This window comes from Sapajus apella, unplaced genomic scaffold (assembly GCF_009761245.1).
Source record: "Sapajus apella isolate SASKATOON/1434 unplaced genomic scaffold, GSC_monkey_1.0 scaffold24, whole genome shotgun sequence".
Lineage (NCBI taxonomy): Eukaryota > Metazoa > Chordata > Mammalia > Primates > Cebidae > Sapajus > Sapajus apella.
In genome coordinates, this window is record NW_022436964.1 from 21,681,090 (window position 1) to 21,701,201 (window position 20,112).

The 20,112-nt window shown below is 40.2% G+C and overlaps 1 protein-coding gene across 2 annotated transcripts in view; it reads left to right on the forward strand.

Moving 5' to 3' along the window:
* Positions 1–267: 267 nt before the first annotated feature.
* Positions 268–20,112, forward strand: part of PDCD1LG2 (programmed cell death 1 ligand 2) — a 59,042-nt gene continuing 39,197 nt past the window's right edge. Inside the window, exons 1-2 of one of the 2 annotated variants that reach the window (XM_032291069.1) lie at positions 268–632; positions 11,004–11,072. In XM_032291069.1, coding sequence (XP_032146960.1) covers positions 11,018–11,072 — 55 coding nt within the window. In that variant the 5' untranslated portion in view covers positions 268–632; positions 11,004–11,017. The remainder of the gene's footprint in view (positions 633–11,003; positions 11,073–20,112) is intronic. The other variant, XM_032291068.1, reaches the window with a different exon arrangement.

Here is a 20,112-nt window from a genome sequence, read left to right on the forward strand (position 1 = left end):
AGAAAGAAAGAAAGAAAGAAAGAAAGAAAGAAAGAAAGAAAGAAAGAAAAGGCATCCAATAGGAAGAGAGGAAATCAAACTACCCCTGTTTGCAGATGACATGATTTTATATCTAGAAAATTCCATAGTCTCAGCCCAAAGAGCTCCTTAAGCTGATAAACTTCAGCAAAGTTTCAGGAAACAACATGAACATGCAGAAGTCAGTAGCATTCCTAAACACCAACCACAGCTAAGCCGAGAGCCAAATCAGGAATGCAATCCCGTTCACAGACAAACTGCTGAAAGCAAAACCAAAACTTCCCAAACAAGACAGACTTTCGTCAGTTCCTCAGAACTAGTTCTGGTTTGACTTACTCCCATGTTACAGCAAACCTTGAGCTAAATGAACAACACTTTTTTTGTTGGTAAATAGTTCTTAACGCCAATCCTGATGAATTTTTTGTTACCCATCCTCATATGTCCAGGCTAAAAAAAAAAAAATCCTGGGTTGGAGCTACTGCATGCTGATGGTTTTGTTTTTCCTTTTGGCTGTGCATTTTGGTGGCTACTATAAGGAAATCTGACACGAACAGCAACTGTTTTTTGTTGTTTTCTTTTGCATCTTTACCTGCGGAGCTGTGACAAGTCCTTACGTAAGTATTGAGTGGGTTGAGATATTCTCATAGTGTTTGTGTTATGGACCATGATGAGGCTGCCAAGGTGGGGGAAGGGTGGCCTACCTTCTCTTCACACCATTTGAGGCAGGAGACATTCTGCCTCAGAAATTGTGCTAAGGGACACAAACAAGGTGCCCCCAGATTTCACTCACTTGTCGCTATGCATATTGTTCTTGTACAGTTTTATAAAGTAAGATATTTTCTGCATCAAAGATGTGCACTGTAAAAAAATTTATTCTTTTTTTTTTTTGAGACAGAATCTCACTCTGTTGCTCAGACTGGAATGCAGTGGTACAATCTCGGCTCACTGCAACCTCCGCCTCCCAGGTTCAAGCAATTCTCCTGCCTCAGCCTCCTAAGTAGCTGGAATTACAGGGACATGACACCATGCTCGGCTAATTTTTTATATTTTTAGTAGAGATGGAGTTTTACCGTGTTGGTCAGGTTTGTCTTGAACTCCTTACCTGGCTTCTCAAGGTGCTGAGATTACAGGCGTGAAGCCACCAGGCCTGGCCAAAATTTAACTATTCTTAAGATTGTCTTTCAGCTTTGAGTTTTGGGAAGCTTAATGGTTAAGAATTTAAAAATCTGTTTTCCTATGACCGACATCTGTTTGTGATTATCTATTTAGCAGGCAGTGATCACTCCAGGCTGGCCTTTGTTTACAAGCTATGCCTAAAAGTCAGCTGTCAGGGAAAAAAAAAAAAAAACAAAAACCCCAAAACTATTATCTTAATAGCTAATAGAGGTAATCATTATTGAACAAAAGCATGATTTGGGGATTATGGAAAGGCTTATTTTTCCATATAAAATGATCAGAGAAAAGGTAAACAAATTAAAGAGAACTGCAACAATTGTTACTGATTGCTCACAGCCTGGGTGCTCTGAGCAGAAGAGCAATGGCAATGAGTTCATGTGGAGGGGATGGAGATGGAGAAGCTTGAGTGAGATTACTGACTAATCAGGACTTTTAACCCTGAAATACTATGGCTCTGGGGGGCAGGGAATGAGAGAACTAAATTGACAAAATGCAGAGTAAAAATATTCAGTGTAAGCATTAATGAGACAGTTGTATCAGAGTCAAATACGGAGTTGGCCTGGATGTCCTCCAAGATCCTTTCCAAGCCTAAGATTCTGTGAGTAGATGAACAATCCTGCTCCTGCTGCTCTTGCCACTGGAACCTGATCTGTTTGCCTTCATCTCTTGAGCTCTCCCATCAGCAGTCTTCGTTGTCTGCTGCTTCAGGATCTCTTCTGTCCAGATTTCTCCTTTTTCATTGAAGTGGAGCTCCTCATAGACAAGAAGCACATCTTTAAGGTTCTCTGAGTCCCAAGGTCCTAGTGCAGTGCCTGGCAATACACGCAGGTGTTACTGGGTGCTTGCCGAATTGTTGAATGGATTTATTTGATGAAATGTCAGGAGAATCACCAGAAATGGGATGTTTGGGTAATGGACAGGGGACAGTTGGAGGTTGAATTGAAAAAGGAGATGATAGAGACAGTATTATGCTTCATGCTTCAGAGTTTGCTTTACAATGCATTGGACAGCAACCAGTAAATTGTTGTATGTCATTTTAATTCCACGTGTTAATCTCCAAATGTGTCATATGTCTAATTGTTGCATACTTGGGTTACTCTGTCAAAAGGCAACTACAGTATCACCTCCGCATGCCACACCCTGCTCCACTGTAGGTGAGCTCGCTAACCTTCAAGTCAACTCATAGAATTCCAGGATAGACAAAAGCATCTGAAAGTTATCTAGCCCCAGTCACCTCTGATGCCTTCCAGCTGTGTCTAACACACCTGTGGGCTGACTTCCAGTCCTTAGTCTTCATGGTTCCCTATGGTGAACTGCCCCTGCTTTGAGGGATTTTTCTCCATTGCCTCATAAGTACTACTATGGGGTAGATTCTGATACTCTTTGGACAACCTTATCTCTGCCTTCACTGGTCCTCTGCTCCTGCTCTCCAAATGTTGGGCATTCCTGAGTTCAGATCTTTTCTTTATAATCTTTCTTTTTATATTTTCCCATCAGATGGTTCATTCATTCCTCAATATCAACTAACATTTCCGTATTAGAAATAACTTCCTTATCTTTAGCCCTAAATTTTGTCCCAAACTCTGAACCTATAATATTTTGGAATGCTTATGCCTTTCCCAGACTAAAACCAAGCTCACTGTCTTCCCTCTACAGTCAGCTCCCGATCTTATATTTCTCCCTGCCACCCCTTATGCCCCCATGGCTTCAATACTGTCTTGATGATCTGGCTTTAAAACCACAGTCAATCTTGTTGCTTTTCTCTTTGTCTCTCGTGCATGACTGATCAGTAGTCAATTGTTTTGTCAATTGTTTTATAATATGTCTCTTCTTCCTCTTGTTTCCCTTTTCTGACCTGAAGTTAGGGCCTTGTTACCAAACATCTAGATGAATACAATGACCCCCTAATTGAGTGACTCTCTGCCAATTCCACAATTCTATACTGAAAAAAATAGATTTAATCTTTTTCAGATACTCCTTTGGTATTGTCACTCAGTTTTTGAGTGACTGCCACTATCTCCCCATTGGTAGCTCTGTCTGGCATTAAGCCCTTGACATTCTCAACCTAAGTGTCAAGCCAAATTACCCTGTTCATTGTCCCCTCAACATACCTGTGCATTTGCACCTCTAGACTGCTTCTGAGTCATCTATGCAGTGCCCTTTAGAATAGCTTCAACCTCAAATCCTACCCGTGCTTCAAAGGCCCAGTTCAAATCCCACCCCTCTGCGAAGTCTCCCTTCCTCCAGTCAACTTCTAGGGTTTTTGCAATTTTATCACTTGTTTTACATCAGTTTTACCATTTTTCATGTGTGAGAGTTTTAACCTTCCAATTATGGTACAATGTCTTTAAGGGTAAGGGCCCTTTCTTAGAGGAAACCCTCGGTGAATTCTCCAATGGTGAATTCTTCTATGACTTATCACAACTTTCCAATATAAAGGCTTACAAAAGGTGGGAACTCATTTAAGTGCTCCATTAAATTGAATAGAATAGCATCTTAAGGCTACTGGTAGTCTATCTATGCCACAGACGGTTTAGAGATCAAATAATTACTCACACACCTATGAAAACACAGCAGTGGCTCTAATATCCCTCCCAAAACTCAAATGTCTACTGGGTTTGGCAGGCAACAAAAATAAGTGAATCCAGCTAGGTCTAATACAATGGAGAATGGTAGGACCTGGGGCATAACTTACTCAAAGGCATTAAAATTCAGATTATTTTCAGACATTGCTAATTACAATTACTGTCTTAGACACTTGGCTTTAAAATAGTGGTTAGCTCAGGTATTTCAGATCAATTGGGTGTGTATTTATCTATGTCTTCATGGATAACCAGGGCTCTGCTAGACACGGGGAGAAGGAAGAAGCAAAAGAGATTAAACTGGCAATATTCAACAAAGAATGAAGTATTTTACAAACTCGAAGCTTTAGGCTGGTTATTATTACACAAAGGAATGAATTGCTAGGATTCTTGAGATATTTCCATAGAATGTCTATGCCTCACTTATTGTACAGACCAGAGAATTCCATAAAAGCACTGGCTGTGTCTTATTCACCTTTGTATACTAGAGCTTGGCAAATACCAAGTAAATGTTTTGAATAAACGAAAGAGATAATTAAACTTTCAGCACCACAATTATTCTAATTTCATCTATCAATTTGGAAATAGAAGCCCACAGACAGTAGAAATGGCAAGAAACTAGGCCTATAGCAACCAAGAAGTGAAACTGCTAGAACCCACCATCATATTTGATCCTCTTGCACATTTTGCTTGAAAAAAATTTCCACATTTTGTGTTTACAAACTTATCCTCAGAAGTTACAGATGTTTCCTTGATTTCTCTGGAAAGATACAACTTCCTACTGTAGTTGAGTACATTGATATTAGTACTTCTTATGTAGAAATAAGCAGCATAAGCTGGGCAATGTAGCATGCACCTATAGTCCCAGCTACTTGGGAGGCTGAGGCAGGAGGATCACCTGAAGCCAGAGTTTGCTTGAGGCCAGGAATTTGAGGCTGCAGTGCTCTATGATCATACCTGTGAATAGTCACTACACTACAAGTTGAGCAATGAGTGAAACCCAGTCTCTAAAGAAAAAAAGAAAGACAAAAAAAGATCTAAAATTGAGTATAAACTGATAAATACAAGGCAGACAAGAAATATCCTGAAAGGCACAACAGTTACGCAGACATTCGCTTGGGAAGCTCAGGGGAGGATTTATAAAGGAGGTGGCCCTGAGTGAGTCTTAAAAAATGGGTAGACTTTTACCAGGTGAGATCTTAGTGAAGTTAGTGAGAGAAGTCGTCATATAGGAATTCATGGGATTTTTAGACAAAAGATTACCACCCTTATAAGTGATAGTGACAATGAATGTGAAGAATGTTTACCACCTGCAAAGTATTTTTCACATACCTTGTCCAAGTTCCCACAAGCATTTCTGTTCATTACCTGTGGTTTGTTCAAGAGACCCAGATATTAGAGAACTTGTTGATTTCCAGTTTCTAACTCTTCCCAATACAATTAAGATGAAAATGGACAGCCACATAGGAATAGACATCAAGAAATTTATTTACAAAACACAAGTGAATTTTAAAAGTGGAGACTAAAGAGGTGGCATGGTGTTTGAATGTGTTCATTTTGTCTCCTGGAGAAAAGTCAGCACAATGCTCATTCAGCTAAAGAAGTGTTTGTGTTATAGCTCTTTCAGTCCACCATTCGCCAGGTCCTGAGCTCTTGTCCCACATGCAGAAAAAATAAGGTGTGCAGACAACTGGAGGGTGAGCAAGGCCAAGAGGAGCTTCACTGAGTGACAGAACAGCTTTCAGGAGACCCAAAGTGGGTAGCACCTTTCCACAGGCAGGTGGTCCCAATGAGTGTTCAGCTCTCAGCAGAGAGGAGACCTGCAGTGGATAGTTCCTTACCACAGGCAGGTCATCCCAGAGAGTCGAGGCAGCTCCTCCCTGCAGCTGGTAGTCCCAATGTCGGTTCAATTCTGGCTGAGTCCAGGGTTTTTACAGGCTCAGAAGGGAGAAAATGTGTGCTGATTAGTCCATGGGCAGCCATGGAAGGGCCAAAAAATGCATTGTAAGTTCTCGCTCCAAGCTGTGGACTCCACCGATGATTGGCAACCTGGTCCCCAGGCTTTGGGACATCCCTGACTTGAAGGTGGGGTTTCACTGGGGACCTAACACCTTCCTGCCAAGGAACCCGTCTGCCTCTTGCTATCAACATGCTGTCCCTGACGCCCAGCTGTTTGTGCCGAGAGGTGCCTGCAGGCCTGCCTTGAGCCACCCTCAGCCCCTGCTCAGCCTCCCTCCTGTGCTTGTCAGCAGAGGCAGCAGGGGCTGGTGTATCAGCACCATCCTGAGTATGCACATGCCTGGCCAGGTTATGGTAGCACCTAGAGTTGGCCACAACTCTGCTCCACTCAGGAGCAGGTGCCAGGAGCAGGAAGAGGCCAGGGAGGGGGAGGAGGCACTTTCAAGTTTGTGGGAGCGGGGGACTTCCTGGGCCCCTGAGAGTGCAGAGATGCCTGGTTCCCGAGCCACAGCTGGGCAGCTGCGGCTGTGCCTGGGAGCATGGGGCTCCCACCCCGCCAACTCAGTAGGGGGCGGGGCTCCCACGTGTTCTTGGCCCCGCTGGCTCTGCATAGCATGCAGTCCTGACCACACCTCCCCCACTGCAGCTGCTCTAGATAGGCAGCTGCGGCCATCTCTGTGACCTACGATTGTGCCACTGACTCAACCCTGGACAACAGAGAGAGACCTATATGGTATGTTAGATGGTAATGACTGCTTTCTGGGAGAAAAGATAACTAAGGATTGTTGGGAATGCTGGGGCAGGGTTGGAGTGCTCTTACAATTTTATATAAGACAGTCTCAGCAGAAAGAACAATGAAAATGTCCTGGTAGATGGACATGCACACCCGCAGCAAGGTCCTCCCTTAGGGGTTGCATCTGTGAAAGAAGCCACACAGGCCTGGAAGCAGGCTTAGGGAATTCCCATTCAGGCTGGGAATTCCAGTGTCCCAAGGACAGATTGCAATGGATGGTGGTTGGTAGGTTGGTAGGTCAAGGGCTCCAGATAACACCTCTCAGCCCCGCAAACACCTTACCCTCAGTGAGAAGCATGGCCACAGTGGGATCCTCTAAAGCATGAGGTCCAAGACAGAGGCCCCTCTTGTCTTGGCTGCTGGAAAAACTGGATTTTACACTGAGTGGAATGTTGAGCCATCAGAAGGTTTTAAGCAGATGTGGTTTGACTTATATTTTTTAAAACCACCCCGGCTGCAGAATCAACTGCAGGAAGGCAAAATTGGAATCACAGAGTGCAGGTGTCAGACTACTGCAGAAATCACCATGAGAGATGACTATGACTCTAACTGATATGGAAGCAGTGGAGGTGGTAAGAAATGGTCAGATTCTGGATATATTTGAAGAAGGGCCAATAGAGTTTGTTAATGAATCAGACGTAGAGTGAGAAAAGAAAGCATTCAAGATGACTCTAATGTTCTTTATAACAGTGTCTGTTCCCCAGTTTGTTCAAGAAGACAGTGTGCCAGGAAAGTCCCCTTGGAAGGGAAGGAAGAAGGGGAAGTTAAAGCCAGTGGCGGGTGATCCAGGAGTCTTTTCTGTTGCTACATCTATGTTACATGCCGTCCTTTCATGTTCTAAAAATAAGAATGCTGACAAGTGCCAGGCCTGTTGGTGCAGCTTAAGTTGATACCATTTCTGGATATATTTGCATTTTAATAAGGAAGGGTATCTTCAGGTCAAGCTAAGGTATGCCATGAGCATTTTCCAGTAGAAAGCACATAATTCTGTTCCCAGTTGTTACCTGCTGTAAGATCCCCCTTTCTAAAATAAAAACAAGAATACAGTTCACTGAGGACCTCACATTTCTCTCTACCTACTGACTCATTTCTCTTCTCCTTTTTATAGCACTCTTCTTGAGAGAGTTGCCTATATTTGTCACTACATCTTTACCCATTCTCTCTTGAACCCATTCAAGATTTCATCTGTACAAAACTCACTGATACTGTGCTTGTCAGGATCATCCATGACCTCAATACTGCTAAAGGCAACTCTCAAGAGCATTTGGCTCTATGATCACACCTTTGTAGCACTGTGTTTTAAAATACAGGTTTTATTATTATTTAGGTATGGTGAGGCCAACATATCAGGAAATTACTGTAATTGAAAAGAAAGTATATTATACTCACAGATCCTAAGAGAAGAGAGCACACTATGCCACAAAGGGCCACATGGGGAAGCACCAGGGTCAGCCAGGAGGTGGGTGGGGGGGTGGGCAAGATCTTTATTGTGGTTTCAACAGGAAGAAATGGGTGAGGCAGGGAGAGTAGATTTAGAATTAGTTAATATGAATAATTTCAGCAGGCTCTGGGGCACAGGGGCTGTCACTAGTCTTCTGGTACCTAGCCCTGGGGTGATTAGGGCAGGTGGTTAGTGTTGGGAATGTGAAAGCCCCAGTAAATGAGGCAGTTGTGGGTATGGGCTCTGGAATGGGTTGCTTTGCATTTAAAAGGTGTGCCCATGGCCTAGTGGTTACTCTCTTTTAGAGGTTAGAATTGGCTAACCCTAGGAGGTACAGTCCCTTCATGGTTAGCAAGGCCCTGAATGTCAAAGCATCAGAATACAGAAAATAAAATGTATAGATAATACATACTGCCATTTGCCTTTGTACCTTTCCTCTCAATCTTCTCTACTGGTGACCTCTCTTCACGAAGTTTTATAAATGTTGGAATACTCCGCATCTCAGTCCTCAGGCACTCTCTTTCCTATCTCTCTGTAGGTGATATCATACAGATATCCATGACTTTAAATAACACTTCTGCATTGATGACTCCTAAATTTACCTCTCTACCCCAACTGCCTAAGAAACACCTCCACTTGGATGTCTAATAGGCATTTCAAACCAAACCTACACCAAACACAACTTTTTCCCCTTCTCTAATCTGCTTCTCCCTCAGGCTTCTCCATTGCCCTAGTGATTCAAGCCCGAAACTTGGGAATTTTCCTAGATTTCTCTATTGTTTTCAAACTATATATGCAGCCTGTCAGCAGTTTCCTTCAGGTCTTTTTTCAAACTATAGAAGATCTAAATAAAGGAAAGACATGCCGTATTCATGAATTGGAAGACTAAGTATTATTCGGCTGGCTGTATTCCCCAAATGGATCTATGGATTCAATGCAATCCCTGCCAAAATTCCAGCTTCCTTTGTCTGCAGAAATGAGAAAGTTGGCCCTAAATTTAATTTGGAAATGTAGGGAAGCAAGAATACCCCCTAAAAAAAAATCTTGAAAAAGACTAACAAAGTTGGAGGACTAACACTTTCCAATTTCAAAACTTACTACAAAGCTACAGTAATCAACACTGGGTGGTACTGACATTGCACAGATGTTGAGTTCAATAAAATAGAATTGAGAAATAAGTCCTTACATATATGATCAATTGATGTTTTGCAAGGGTGCCAAGACAATTCAATAGGGAAAGAATAATTTCATCAACAAATTGTACAGGCACAACTGAATGTCCACAATCAATAGAATAAATTTGGAACTAAAGTTCTCATATTTAGGTTTTTTATCCATTTGTTTAATTTTTGTATATGGTATGAGGTAAGGCTCCAAATTTGTTCTTTTACATGTGGATATCCAGTTGTTCCTGTACAATTGCTCCATTTATATTTATCTTAGCAGAAAATACAAATGTAAATCTTTATGCCTAGAAACCTAGGCAATGGTTTCTTAGATATATCACCTAAAGCACAAACAATGAAAGAAAATATAGATAAATTGGATCTTTTGTGTTTCAAAATTAAACAAAATTGAAATTAAAACATTTATGCTTCACAGGACTCTATCAAGAAACTGAAAAGAGAGTGTGTAGAATGGGAGAAAATATTTCCAAATCATATATTTTACAAATAGTTTGACAATTCCTCAAAAAGTTAATATAGAGTTACTACTTAATTCAGCAATTCTACTCCTACATATGTACCCAAGATAATTGAAAGTATACACAGACAAAGACTTATATATAAGTTTTCACAGCAACATTATTCATAATAGCCAACAAACAGAAACAATCCAAATGACCATCAACTGATGAATGAGTAAGCAAAATATGGTATATCATACAATGAAATATTAGTCACAAAAGGAATGCAGTCCTGATATGTGCAACAAAACAGATGAACCTTGAAAACATTATGCTCAGTGAAAAAAGCCAGCCACAAAAGTCCACATATTGTATGATTTTGCTTGCATGAAATATCCAGAATAAGTAATTGACAGAGACAGAAACTAGATTAGTGGTTGCCAAGGGCCATAGGGAAAGGGAAGGGGGGATAGCAAGTTTCTGCTATCAGGTCAGGGGTTCCTTTTCAGGGTAATGAAAATATTGCAAAATTGGATAACGGTGTTTGTTGCATAACTCTGTGAATATACAAAAACCAGTAAGTCATGCACTTAAAAAAAAAGTCTGTGTTTTAAATCTATATACACACATATACATATATAACCTTCTTTTGCATATCAATGATACTTTAATAAAGCTGTTGAAATTTTTAAAACAAAATTTTAAAACAAAGAAAAAATATGTAAGATCTCCAACAGACCACTTTTCACTTCCACTAGCCCCATTACTCTGGCCTATCAGCATTTCTGCAAAGACATTCCTAACTGATCTCACTGCTTGTAATCTTGCCAGCAACCTCTTCCTCCCAGCAATAGTCTATTGCCTACACCAAAGCTAAGTTGTCTCTTAGTGATGTGAATGAGGTTCTGTCATTCTCCTGATCCAAACCCTCCACTGCTTTTCATCACACTGAGAGCAGCTCTGCTGTTACCTCATTTAGATGTATGGCTCCAACAGATTTCCCTTGAAGAAAGGATTCTATGGCTGATAAAAGTTGGAAAGCCTCCTTGGTTTCAAACCATTATCAAATTAGATGTGTGCTCTGTCCCTTTCCTCAACCATAAGAAGTCCATGGATAAAGCAAGCTTCAGAGCAAAAGAGAAAGCACGGGAGATAGAGCAGGACCAAGGTAGGGCATTACCAGCCCCACCCTCATCAGAGCCAGTTCCCTACTCTCCCTGCTTACTCTTAATTTATATCTCTTCTTCTCCAGGAAATCAACCTATTAAGTTCTCTTCCCAGCTCCACTCTACCAAGGTCTATCACCTTCCCCAAACAATTTTTATTTCCCTGTTTCAAAAGTGAACAAAGCACCAAAGACCTAGCAAAGTTTCATAAGACCCTGAGACTTTCCATTGTCTATTTCAGATCAAGTACAGAACATGATCTTCCTCCTGCTCATGTTGAGCCTGGAATTGCAGCTTCAACAGACAGCAGGTAAGAAAGAACAAAGGGAGAGGCTTGAGAAAGAAGAGCAAGTGGTGGCCCCTAGCCAAAGCCAAAAATGAGAATGTGGTCCTCAGGCTGAGGGCTTTCTCTGAGAAGTATGATTTCTGGGCTATTCCAAGCACCACAAAAAGAAGAGTGCCCAAGGTGGCTTGTAGATACCCATGTCCCTATCTGACAGAAATGGGAACTGAGAATATTGCTCCATCTATCCCCACTATCCAGTGAGGGTAATGACAAGAAGACAATATCACTCAGACCATGTAAATCTAAACTGATACAAGAGGACAGGGGTTGAGTTCCCTTAAATGTGAGATGCTAAGCAGCTGTCACCTTCCTTTCTGGCAGGGAGAGGTGGACATCGTTACTCTAAAGAGAATGTCTGGAAGACACTCTGCATATTATTAGATGTTTCTGTGAGTTTTACTTTCGAAAAGCAACAGTAGCAGCTGTTGGTCATTCATACCTTAATGTGGTTTACTGAGTCTTCCTACAACCCAAATGAACAATGAACCTTAAGGCTATCCCTTTGGACTTGGAGAAAGGACTTCTATTAGAGGATGAGGGTGAGCAGGAAGAAAAGCAATTTCACAGTTGGTTGTTCTCCTGGGGAAGGTAGTTCAGACCATTTAAGGGTGCAGTCAGGACCATGAGTATACTATTTTGGATGAACACCAGGAGGTAAGAGAGTAAGACAGAAGTGGGGACAGAGGATCAAGTCTTCAAGATAGTAGTCCCAGCCCCATGAGAAATCATCTTTCTGCTCATGATTGAGAAATAATGGCTCCCTTGGCACTTGATAATCTTTTGAAAAGCTTTCTCCTCCCTGCTGGCTGGTTCCAGATCACGCTGTATCCAGTCACACTCCTGTCACTTCCTTGAGCTGCCCAGCCGGGTCTGGCACTAGAGACATGGACTTGGGGCCCTCCTCAAAGGAAGACCCTGAGATATTTTGCTTACTCCTACTCTGCTACTGCCTGCAGGGCCAGCTAAAGGAAAATTTCATGTTTTCTTTGCAAGGAACCCTGCCTGGTTGGAATTTTAGAGCAAGCAAAAGGGGCAAACACTTCCATGCTACCAAACAGCTTCAAGTTTCCACAGTGATAAGGGAACTAAGGGCCAAAAGACACTGCTGTTCCCCATCCTGTGGCAGGACTGGGAGTTTCAGGAGAAACCTTGGGAAATGTGTAACCTCTGTGGGTTTGCAGCTTAAAAACACTGAGATCCTGGTTTTCTGTCTTTGTTTTTTGCCTTTTCTCTTAGGAAAGGAGTGAGCTAGGATAACAAGGGGCAGCATTTTTTATCCCTCATTGACTCTTTCTACAGAGGAAGGATCTTCTAAGATAATCAGCACAAGGCAATGAAGATAGGCAGTAGCTCCCAATTAGGTATACTAATGGGGCAAAAGGAAGAGTATTTACATTTATTAAGGATTCATTAAATGCTAGATACTGTGCTAGGCAATTTACATATGGTATAGTTCATTTAATCTTCACAATGATCATTTTGCAGGTGAGGGAACTGGAACTCAGAAAAGCTATTTAATTTCCCCAAGATTACATAGTTATTAGGTGACACGGGCAAGATTTCAGTAGAGTTACTTTGCTGTGCTACCATGATGATGGTAATCAAAAATGGCAGACAACTCATAAATTTTCCAACTTTGGAATGGGTTTTTGCACTGAAGTCTGAATATGGACATGTAGTGAATGTGTATTCTGGACATTCACAGAATGAAAACAATACGTGTAATTATGTTGCTGAATTAACTGAAAGGAAAGTAAAATTGTAGCACTTTCTCACTTTCTTCACAAATTTGGAATTCTCTGCTTTCTACTATGTGGATAACATAAGTTCAAACAAATATTAAATACCTACCTAAATTAGAATGCCCTCTCCTCATGGGATTTTTAAAAATTCTTGTCATTTCATGTCTTTTTAATTAAAGAGTTTTGATTTCAGAGGAGGGTATCTGAAAAAGGAAATAACAAAAAACTAAAGGATCTGAGAAATAATGTTTACTTCTGGGGAGGGGAAGAGTTCTAGGGTGGCGGTAAAAGGAATAGTCTTATCCATTTTGGGTATTCAAGTTTTTTGTTTGTTTGTTTGTTTTTTACAAGAAGCATGTATTAGGTATTATTTGTATAATAAAATATAATTTTAAAAATATAAGAAATCTCTCATATAAAAATATGAGAGTAATCAGACTACAACACCCAGTGCCTGAGAGGGAGCCACAGCTATCAGGGTGGCCAGACAGACAGAAGACCACATTTTCTTCCTTGCTCCTTTTATAGCCCCAGACCTGTATGCTTCATTGAAAGGAAAAGAAGATATATGAATTGAATCGATATGATGCTTAGTACCCTGTCTGTGCACATTTCTTTTCTATTTTTAATTTTAAAAATAACACTTGGGTAGGCCCAGTGGCTTACGCCTATAATCCTAGCACTTTGGGAGGCTGAGGCGGGTGGATCACCTGGTCAGGAGTTCAACACCAGCTTGGCCAACATAGTGAAACTCCTTTCTACTAAAAATAAAAAATAAATAAATAAATAAATAAAATTAGCTGGGCATGGTGATGGATACCTGCAATCCCAGCTACTTAAAAAAAACAAAAACAAAAACAAAAACAAAACACTTTTGGTGGTATTCTCAGTCATTACAAATAAATAAATCTAATCCAAATGCCCTGGAGAATTTGACTCCAGGAATAGGTCTAGAAGAACTTCAACTGGAGAATAGATAGAGAAATCGTGGTATATTTGCAGAATATATATTATATATATAATATATAGCATGTGAATAAATTAATTACAAAAACGTGTGACTCTTAGAGCATAAGGTTGAGTAAAAAAAAAATAAAAAGCCCAGAAGATAACATATAGCACAATGTCCTTTTCATAAATAAATATATTGCTTAAGCATACCTTATATAGAGAAGATAAAGCTTAAAAAGTAAAGAAGAAGCTGGGCTGGGCGCAGTGGCTCATGCCTGTAATCCCAGCACTTTGGGAGGCTGAGGTGGGCGGATCACCTGAGGTCAGGAGTTCAAGACCAGCCTGACCAACATGGAGAAATCCGTCTCTATAAAAAAAAAAGAAGCTGGGTGCGGTGGTTCACGCCTTATAATCCCAGCACTTTGGGAGGCTAAGGCAGGTAGATCATGAGGTCAGGAGATGGAGACCATCCTGGCTAACATGGTCAAACCCCGTCTCTACTAAAAATACAAAAATTAGCTGGGCATGGTGCCACATGCCTATAATCCCAGCTACTAGGGAGGCTGAGGCAGGAGAATCGCTTGAACCAGCGAGTTGGAGGTTCTGGTGAGCTCAGATCACGTCACTGTATTCCAGCCTGGGTGACAGGGCAAGACTCTGTCTCAAAAAAAAAAAAAAAGAAGAGATTGGCCCAGTATTCAGGATGGCAATTACCTCTAGTGCAGGTAGTAGATATACATCATTAGTAATGTGCTAGCTCTTAGGGTAGGCGGTAGGTTCACAGATGTTCATTTTACTTAATTAAATATATTTTGAAATTTTTCTCTATTTAAAGCTTTCTGTGATAAAATATATCACAGATAGAGAAAACCACATGAAACAACTATAAAGATTAACATTACAATAAGATGATTACTTTTATAACCACCACCTAGGTTATAAAGGAGAACTCTGCCAGCTCCCCAGAAATGCTTCACCTGCCCTAGCCAATATAACCTCCATTGCAAATACTCTTCATAGCACTATCCTATATGCCCTTTACTTTTTCCCTTTTTAAAATTAATTTTTAAAATTAAAACAAAATTTTTAAGAGACAGGGTCTTGCTTTATCATCCATGCTGGAGTGCAGTGGCCCAACCACAGTTCACTGCACCCTCCAACTCCTGGGATCAAGTGATTCTCCTGCCTCAGCCTCCTGAGTAGCTAGGACTATAGGCATGTACCACCCTGTCTGGCTAATTTTTTTAATGTTTTTAGAGATGAGGTCTTGCTATGTTACACAGGTTGACCTCAAACTCCTCATCTCAAGAAATCCTTCTGCCCCAGCCCCACAAAGCACTGAGATCACAGGAGTGAGCCACTACTCTCAGCCTGCCCTTTATTTTTTCATAAAAAAAGTTGCCGAAGAGGACTAAAAGTTTTACTAAGCATTCAATAAATGTATGTTCTTTATAGTTTCCAAATCAGCAAATATAGACATCCCTCATTTTTAAGGCGATCTATGTATTTTGTTGGAAATGATGTAATTTATTTAACCAGTTCCCTATTGGTGGACATTATAATTATTTCCATTTTCTTCTGCTAGATTAATCATTGAAAAAAATATGTGCCTCCTAAAGACTGTGATGAAAGTTCCCTCTGAATAAAATTCAAACCATTAATCATTAACTCTTTCCTTGCTTGTATGCTCTTTGGATGCTCTACTGTGTTATCTATAAAATAATTTAAAGTTTGAAGTGAAAAATTAGGGTGAAACATTTTATATCATTTTTAAAGTAGGTATATATGGATGTATTTATATATATATGTTTAAGTTTATATACCATAACATTCATTCTTTTTGTTAAAAAGTCTTATGAATTTTAACAAACGCATAGTCATATAACTACCACGACCACAGTGAACATCCAGGATAGTTCCATCCCTTGCCAAACAAACAAAAAGCCTCTCCCAAGTCTTAAGCCCAGGCACCTACTGATTTATTTTCTGTCCTTACAGTTTTGTCTTTTCTAGAATGTCATATAAATGGGATTATTCATTAGATGTCCTTTTGTATCTGGCTTCTTTCACTTAACATAAAGCATTTGAAATTCATTTGTATTATTGTATGAATCAATAGTTCATACCTTTTTGCTGTTGAGTATATTCTATTGTATATATACTACATTTAGTTTATAAATTCCCCAGTTGGGGTACATTTGGGTATTTCCCATTTTGGGTGATTACAAATAAAGTTGTTATAAATATTTGCATATAGGTTTTTTGTGTGAACACAGGTTTTCATTTCACTTGGATAAATACCTAGAAGTGGGATTGCTAGGTCAATTGGTAAGTGTATGGTTTATTATAAGAAACTGCCAAACCTTTCCATAGTGGCTGTACCATTTTGCATTCCCACTAGCAAGCGTACGAGAGTTCTAATTGCTCCTCATCCTTGCCAACACTGGTATTCTTTTCTTTTTTTCTTTTTTCTTTCTTTTCTTTTTTTTTTTTTTTTTTTTTTGAGACAGAGTCTCACTCTGTCACCCAGGCTGGAGTGCAATGGCGTGATCTTGGCTCACTGCAACGTCCCCCTCCTGGGTTCAAGCAATTCTCCTGCCTCAGCCTCCCAAGTAGCTGGGATTATAGGCACCCACCACTCATGCTTGGTTAATTTTTTGTATTTTTAGTAGAGATGGGGTTTTGCCATGTTGTCCAGGCTGGTCTCAAACTCCTGACCTCAGATGATCCACCCACCTTGGCTTCCCAAAGCTGGGATTACAGGTGTGAGCCACTGCACCCAGCTCTTTTCTTAAGTCATTCTAATAGGTGTTTAGAAGTGGTTCTAATTTGCACTTTCCTAATGACTAATGATATTAAGTATACATATACTTATATATTTTAATATATAATTTTATATATAATATACATAATATTTTTGTATGTTTATATATATATATATATTTTTCTTTTTTGAGACAGGGTATCACTGTGTTGCCCAGATTGGAATGCAGTGGTACAATCATAGCTCACTGCAGCCTTGACTTCCCAGGCTCAAGCAATTCTCCTGCCTCAGCCTCTGGAGTAGGTGGGACTACAGGCCATGCCACCATGCCTGGCTAATTTTTTTTTTTTTTAATTTTGTAGAGATGGGGTCTCCTTGTGTTTCCCAGGCTGGTCTCAAACTCCTGGACTCAATTGATCCTCTCATCTCAGCCTCCCAAAGTGGGATTACAGGCATAAGCCATTGCACCTGGCCTTAATTATGTTTTTATGTACTTATTGTATATCTTCTTTGGTGACATTCAAATCATTTCACCCTTCATTATTGTAATAGTAAGCAATTATTGTTTATTTTCTTATTGTAATGTTTTAAAAGTTTTTTTTTTTTTTTGAGATGGCCTCTTGTGTTGTTGCTCAGGCTGGGATTCAGTGTCCCAGCTCACTGCAGCCTCTGCCTCCCAAGTTCAATGATTCTCCAGCCTCAGCTTTCTGAGTGGCTGGAATTGCAGGCATGTACCACCATGCCTGACTAATGTTTGTATTTTTACTAGATCTGGGGTTTCACCATGTTGGCCAGGCTGGTCTTGAACTCCTGACTTCAAGTGTCCCACCCACCTCAGTCTCCCAAAGTGCTGGAGTTCAAGACACAAGCTCTTTATCAGATATTGATTTTCAATTTTTTTGACATCTGTAACTTGTCTTTTCGTTTTCTTAACTGTGTCTTTTGCAGAGCAAATATTTTAATTTTGATGAAGTTCGATTAATCAATTTTTTTCCTTTATGGATCATGCTTTTGGTATCACATCTAAAACCTCTTTGCATAACTCAAGATCTAAAAAGACTGTCTTCTATGTTTTCTTCTACACATTTTGTAGTTGTACATTCTATATGTAAGGTTTATAATCCATTTTTCCAGTTTAATTTTTATATAAGGTATGATATATAGGTTGAGCTCATTTTAGTTTTACATGTGCATGTTCAGTTGTTCTGGCCCCATTTGTTAAAAAACTGATCCTTTCTCCATTCAGTAGCCTTTGAATCTTCATCAAAATCAGTCATATTTATGTGCATCTGTTTCTGGGCTATCTGTTCCATTGATCTGTGTGTACATCCTTTTGCAAAGATCACACTTATGTTTGTTTTTTTCTTACATTTTTATTTCAAAATCTATGGATATCTTATAACCCAGAAATATTTTTTCTTTTTCTTTTCCCTTTTTTTGAGATGGAGTCTCACTCCATCTCCAGGCTGGAGTGCAGTCGCATGATCTCTGCTCACTGCAACCTCCACCTCCTGGGTTCAAGCGATTCTCCTGCCTCAGTCTCCCAAGTAGCTGGGACTACAGGTGCACGCCACCATGACTGGCTAGTTTTTTGTTTTAGTAGAGATGGGGTTTCACCATGTTGGCCAGGATGGTCTCAATCTCCAGACCTCATGATCCACCCACCTCACCCTTTGAAAGTGCTGGGACTACAGGTATAAGCCATTGTGCCAGTACCAACCCAGAAATATTTTTTATACCTTGTCATGTCTTACAGGAAGGAGCAACACAGGTCTTTCTTTTTTCATTGATATTTTCTTCTCTCTTCGTACTCCAGAGGTAGGTGAAAATCAGGGGGCCACAATGACCATGGTGATGCCTGAGGTCATTCTGGGGCACAGACTTCAGCTTAGGTTACTCCACTTGGCCTGTCTTCAACTCCAAAACTACTTCTGCTGTCTGCTGAGACATACAAAGGAGAAGAATCAGGTTTGGGAAAGGATTTCTATGCTAAGACGTGTCTCCATGCAGTGCTCCTACACTGAGCAGAGCATGAGTCAGGTGCGTAGAGCAGGATTTTGTCCTAAACAGGAACTTCAGAGTTTTCTGAAGAATGTGGCCATATAAAGCACCCCCTACCCCACCCTTACTTCTAAAGTACGTTATATGGCAAGTCTGAAAAAAACTTACACTTCTGTTGTTAAATGTGGGTGATAAAATATAAACTTAGCTTAAAGAGGAAGCTATCTTGGGAGGTAATGCAAATGATTTGTTGTGTGTTTCCTGAACATGTGACAGGTGCTGACACCCATTGATATCTGGTTGCAATAAAATGCAAAGCTCCCTCAAGAATTTTAAATAACACTCCAACATACTGGAAATGCATCAAGTTAGGTGTTCTAATCTAGCAAAGGACCTGCATGTATGTATTTTTCATGCTTTTGTCAAGTCTTTTGCCCTTTAGTTTAGTTAAGGGGCCCAAATGAATGGAAATCTTGTGTGGTCTGCTTAATTTTGTAGTTGTGGAAACCTTCTAGTTTTCTCCTTTATCTAATACCTTCAGGAGCTCAATGCTAGGTTGCAGCTTAATTTAATAACCATGTGGCATGTAAAACAGAAAACAAAACATCTTTTCCCTAGCATACAGCTAAAAAAACAAAACATTCATTCATGGATGTAGTGTATACCTGCCAGTGGATATACAGTCATAACTGCAGTCATTGGTAGCACAGAAATAAATATGCATTGAAGATACAGGGATGAATTTGAATTCCAGTTCCAAGAGCTACCATTCTTTGACCTTGGGCAAGCTGTGTCACTTCTTTAAGCCTCAGTTTCCCCATCTGTAAAATGTGGATAGCAAGATCTACCTTGCAGAGTTGTTGGGAGCATCAAATGAAATGATCGGCTCGCCCAGTGTCTAACTTATTGTGTTTAAGAAATATCAACTATTACTCTACTTTCCAGTAACAGTCCAAATGCAGACCAGTGTTATAACTCTATTTCTAAATATTAATGTGCATGTAAATCACTGTGAGCTTGTTAAAATACAGATCCTGATTCCCTAGGTCTGGGGAAGGCCTGAAATAATACTTCTACCTAGCTTCCAGGTGAAGCTGAGGACAATACTTTGAATGGCAAGATGGCAAAAGATGTTTGCAAGTGCAAATGTTAAACTGTGTAACTAATGGTTCCAAATACTGTCTGCACATTAGAAGCTCCCAGGAAAAGAAAATTTTTTAACGATGCTGACCTCATCCCCAAAATAATTTAATTCGAACAGATCTAAAGTAGTGCCTGGGCATTAGTGTGTTTTAAAAGCCTACAGGTGATGCCAATATTAGCCACGATTGAGGCCGTCTGCTTAGTGAATCTAATTTGCAGCTGGGCTTCAGAAAAACCTCTTCACAGAATTGTTTGCAACAGTGTTTTGATTGCCTCTGTAACTTACAATAAGCAAGAATGTTTCAGGATTTCAAAAATGTACTGCATTTCCTAAACTCCTTATTTTACATGGAGTATTCCAACTCAAAGTTTACATGTCTTAAAACTTTACCTGGGGCAAAAT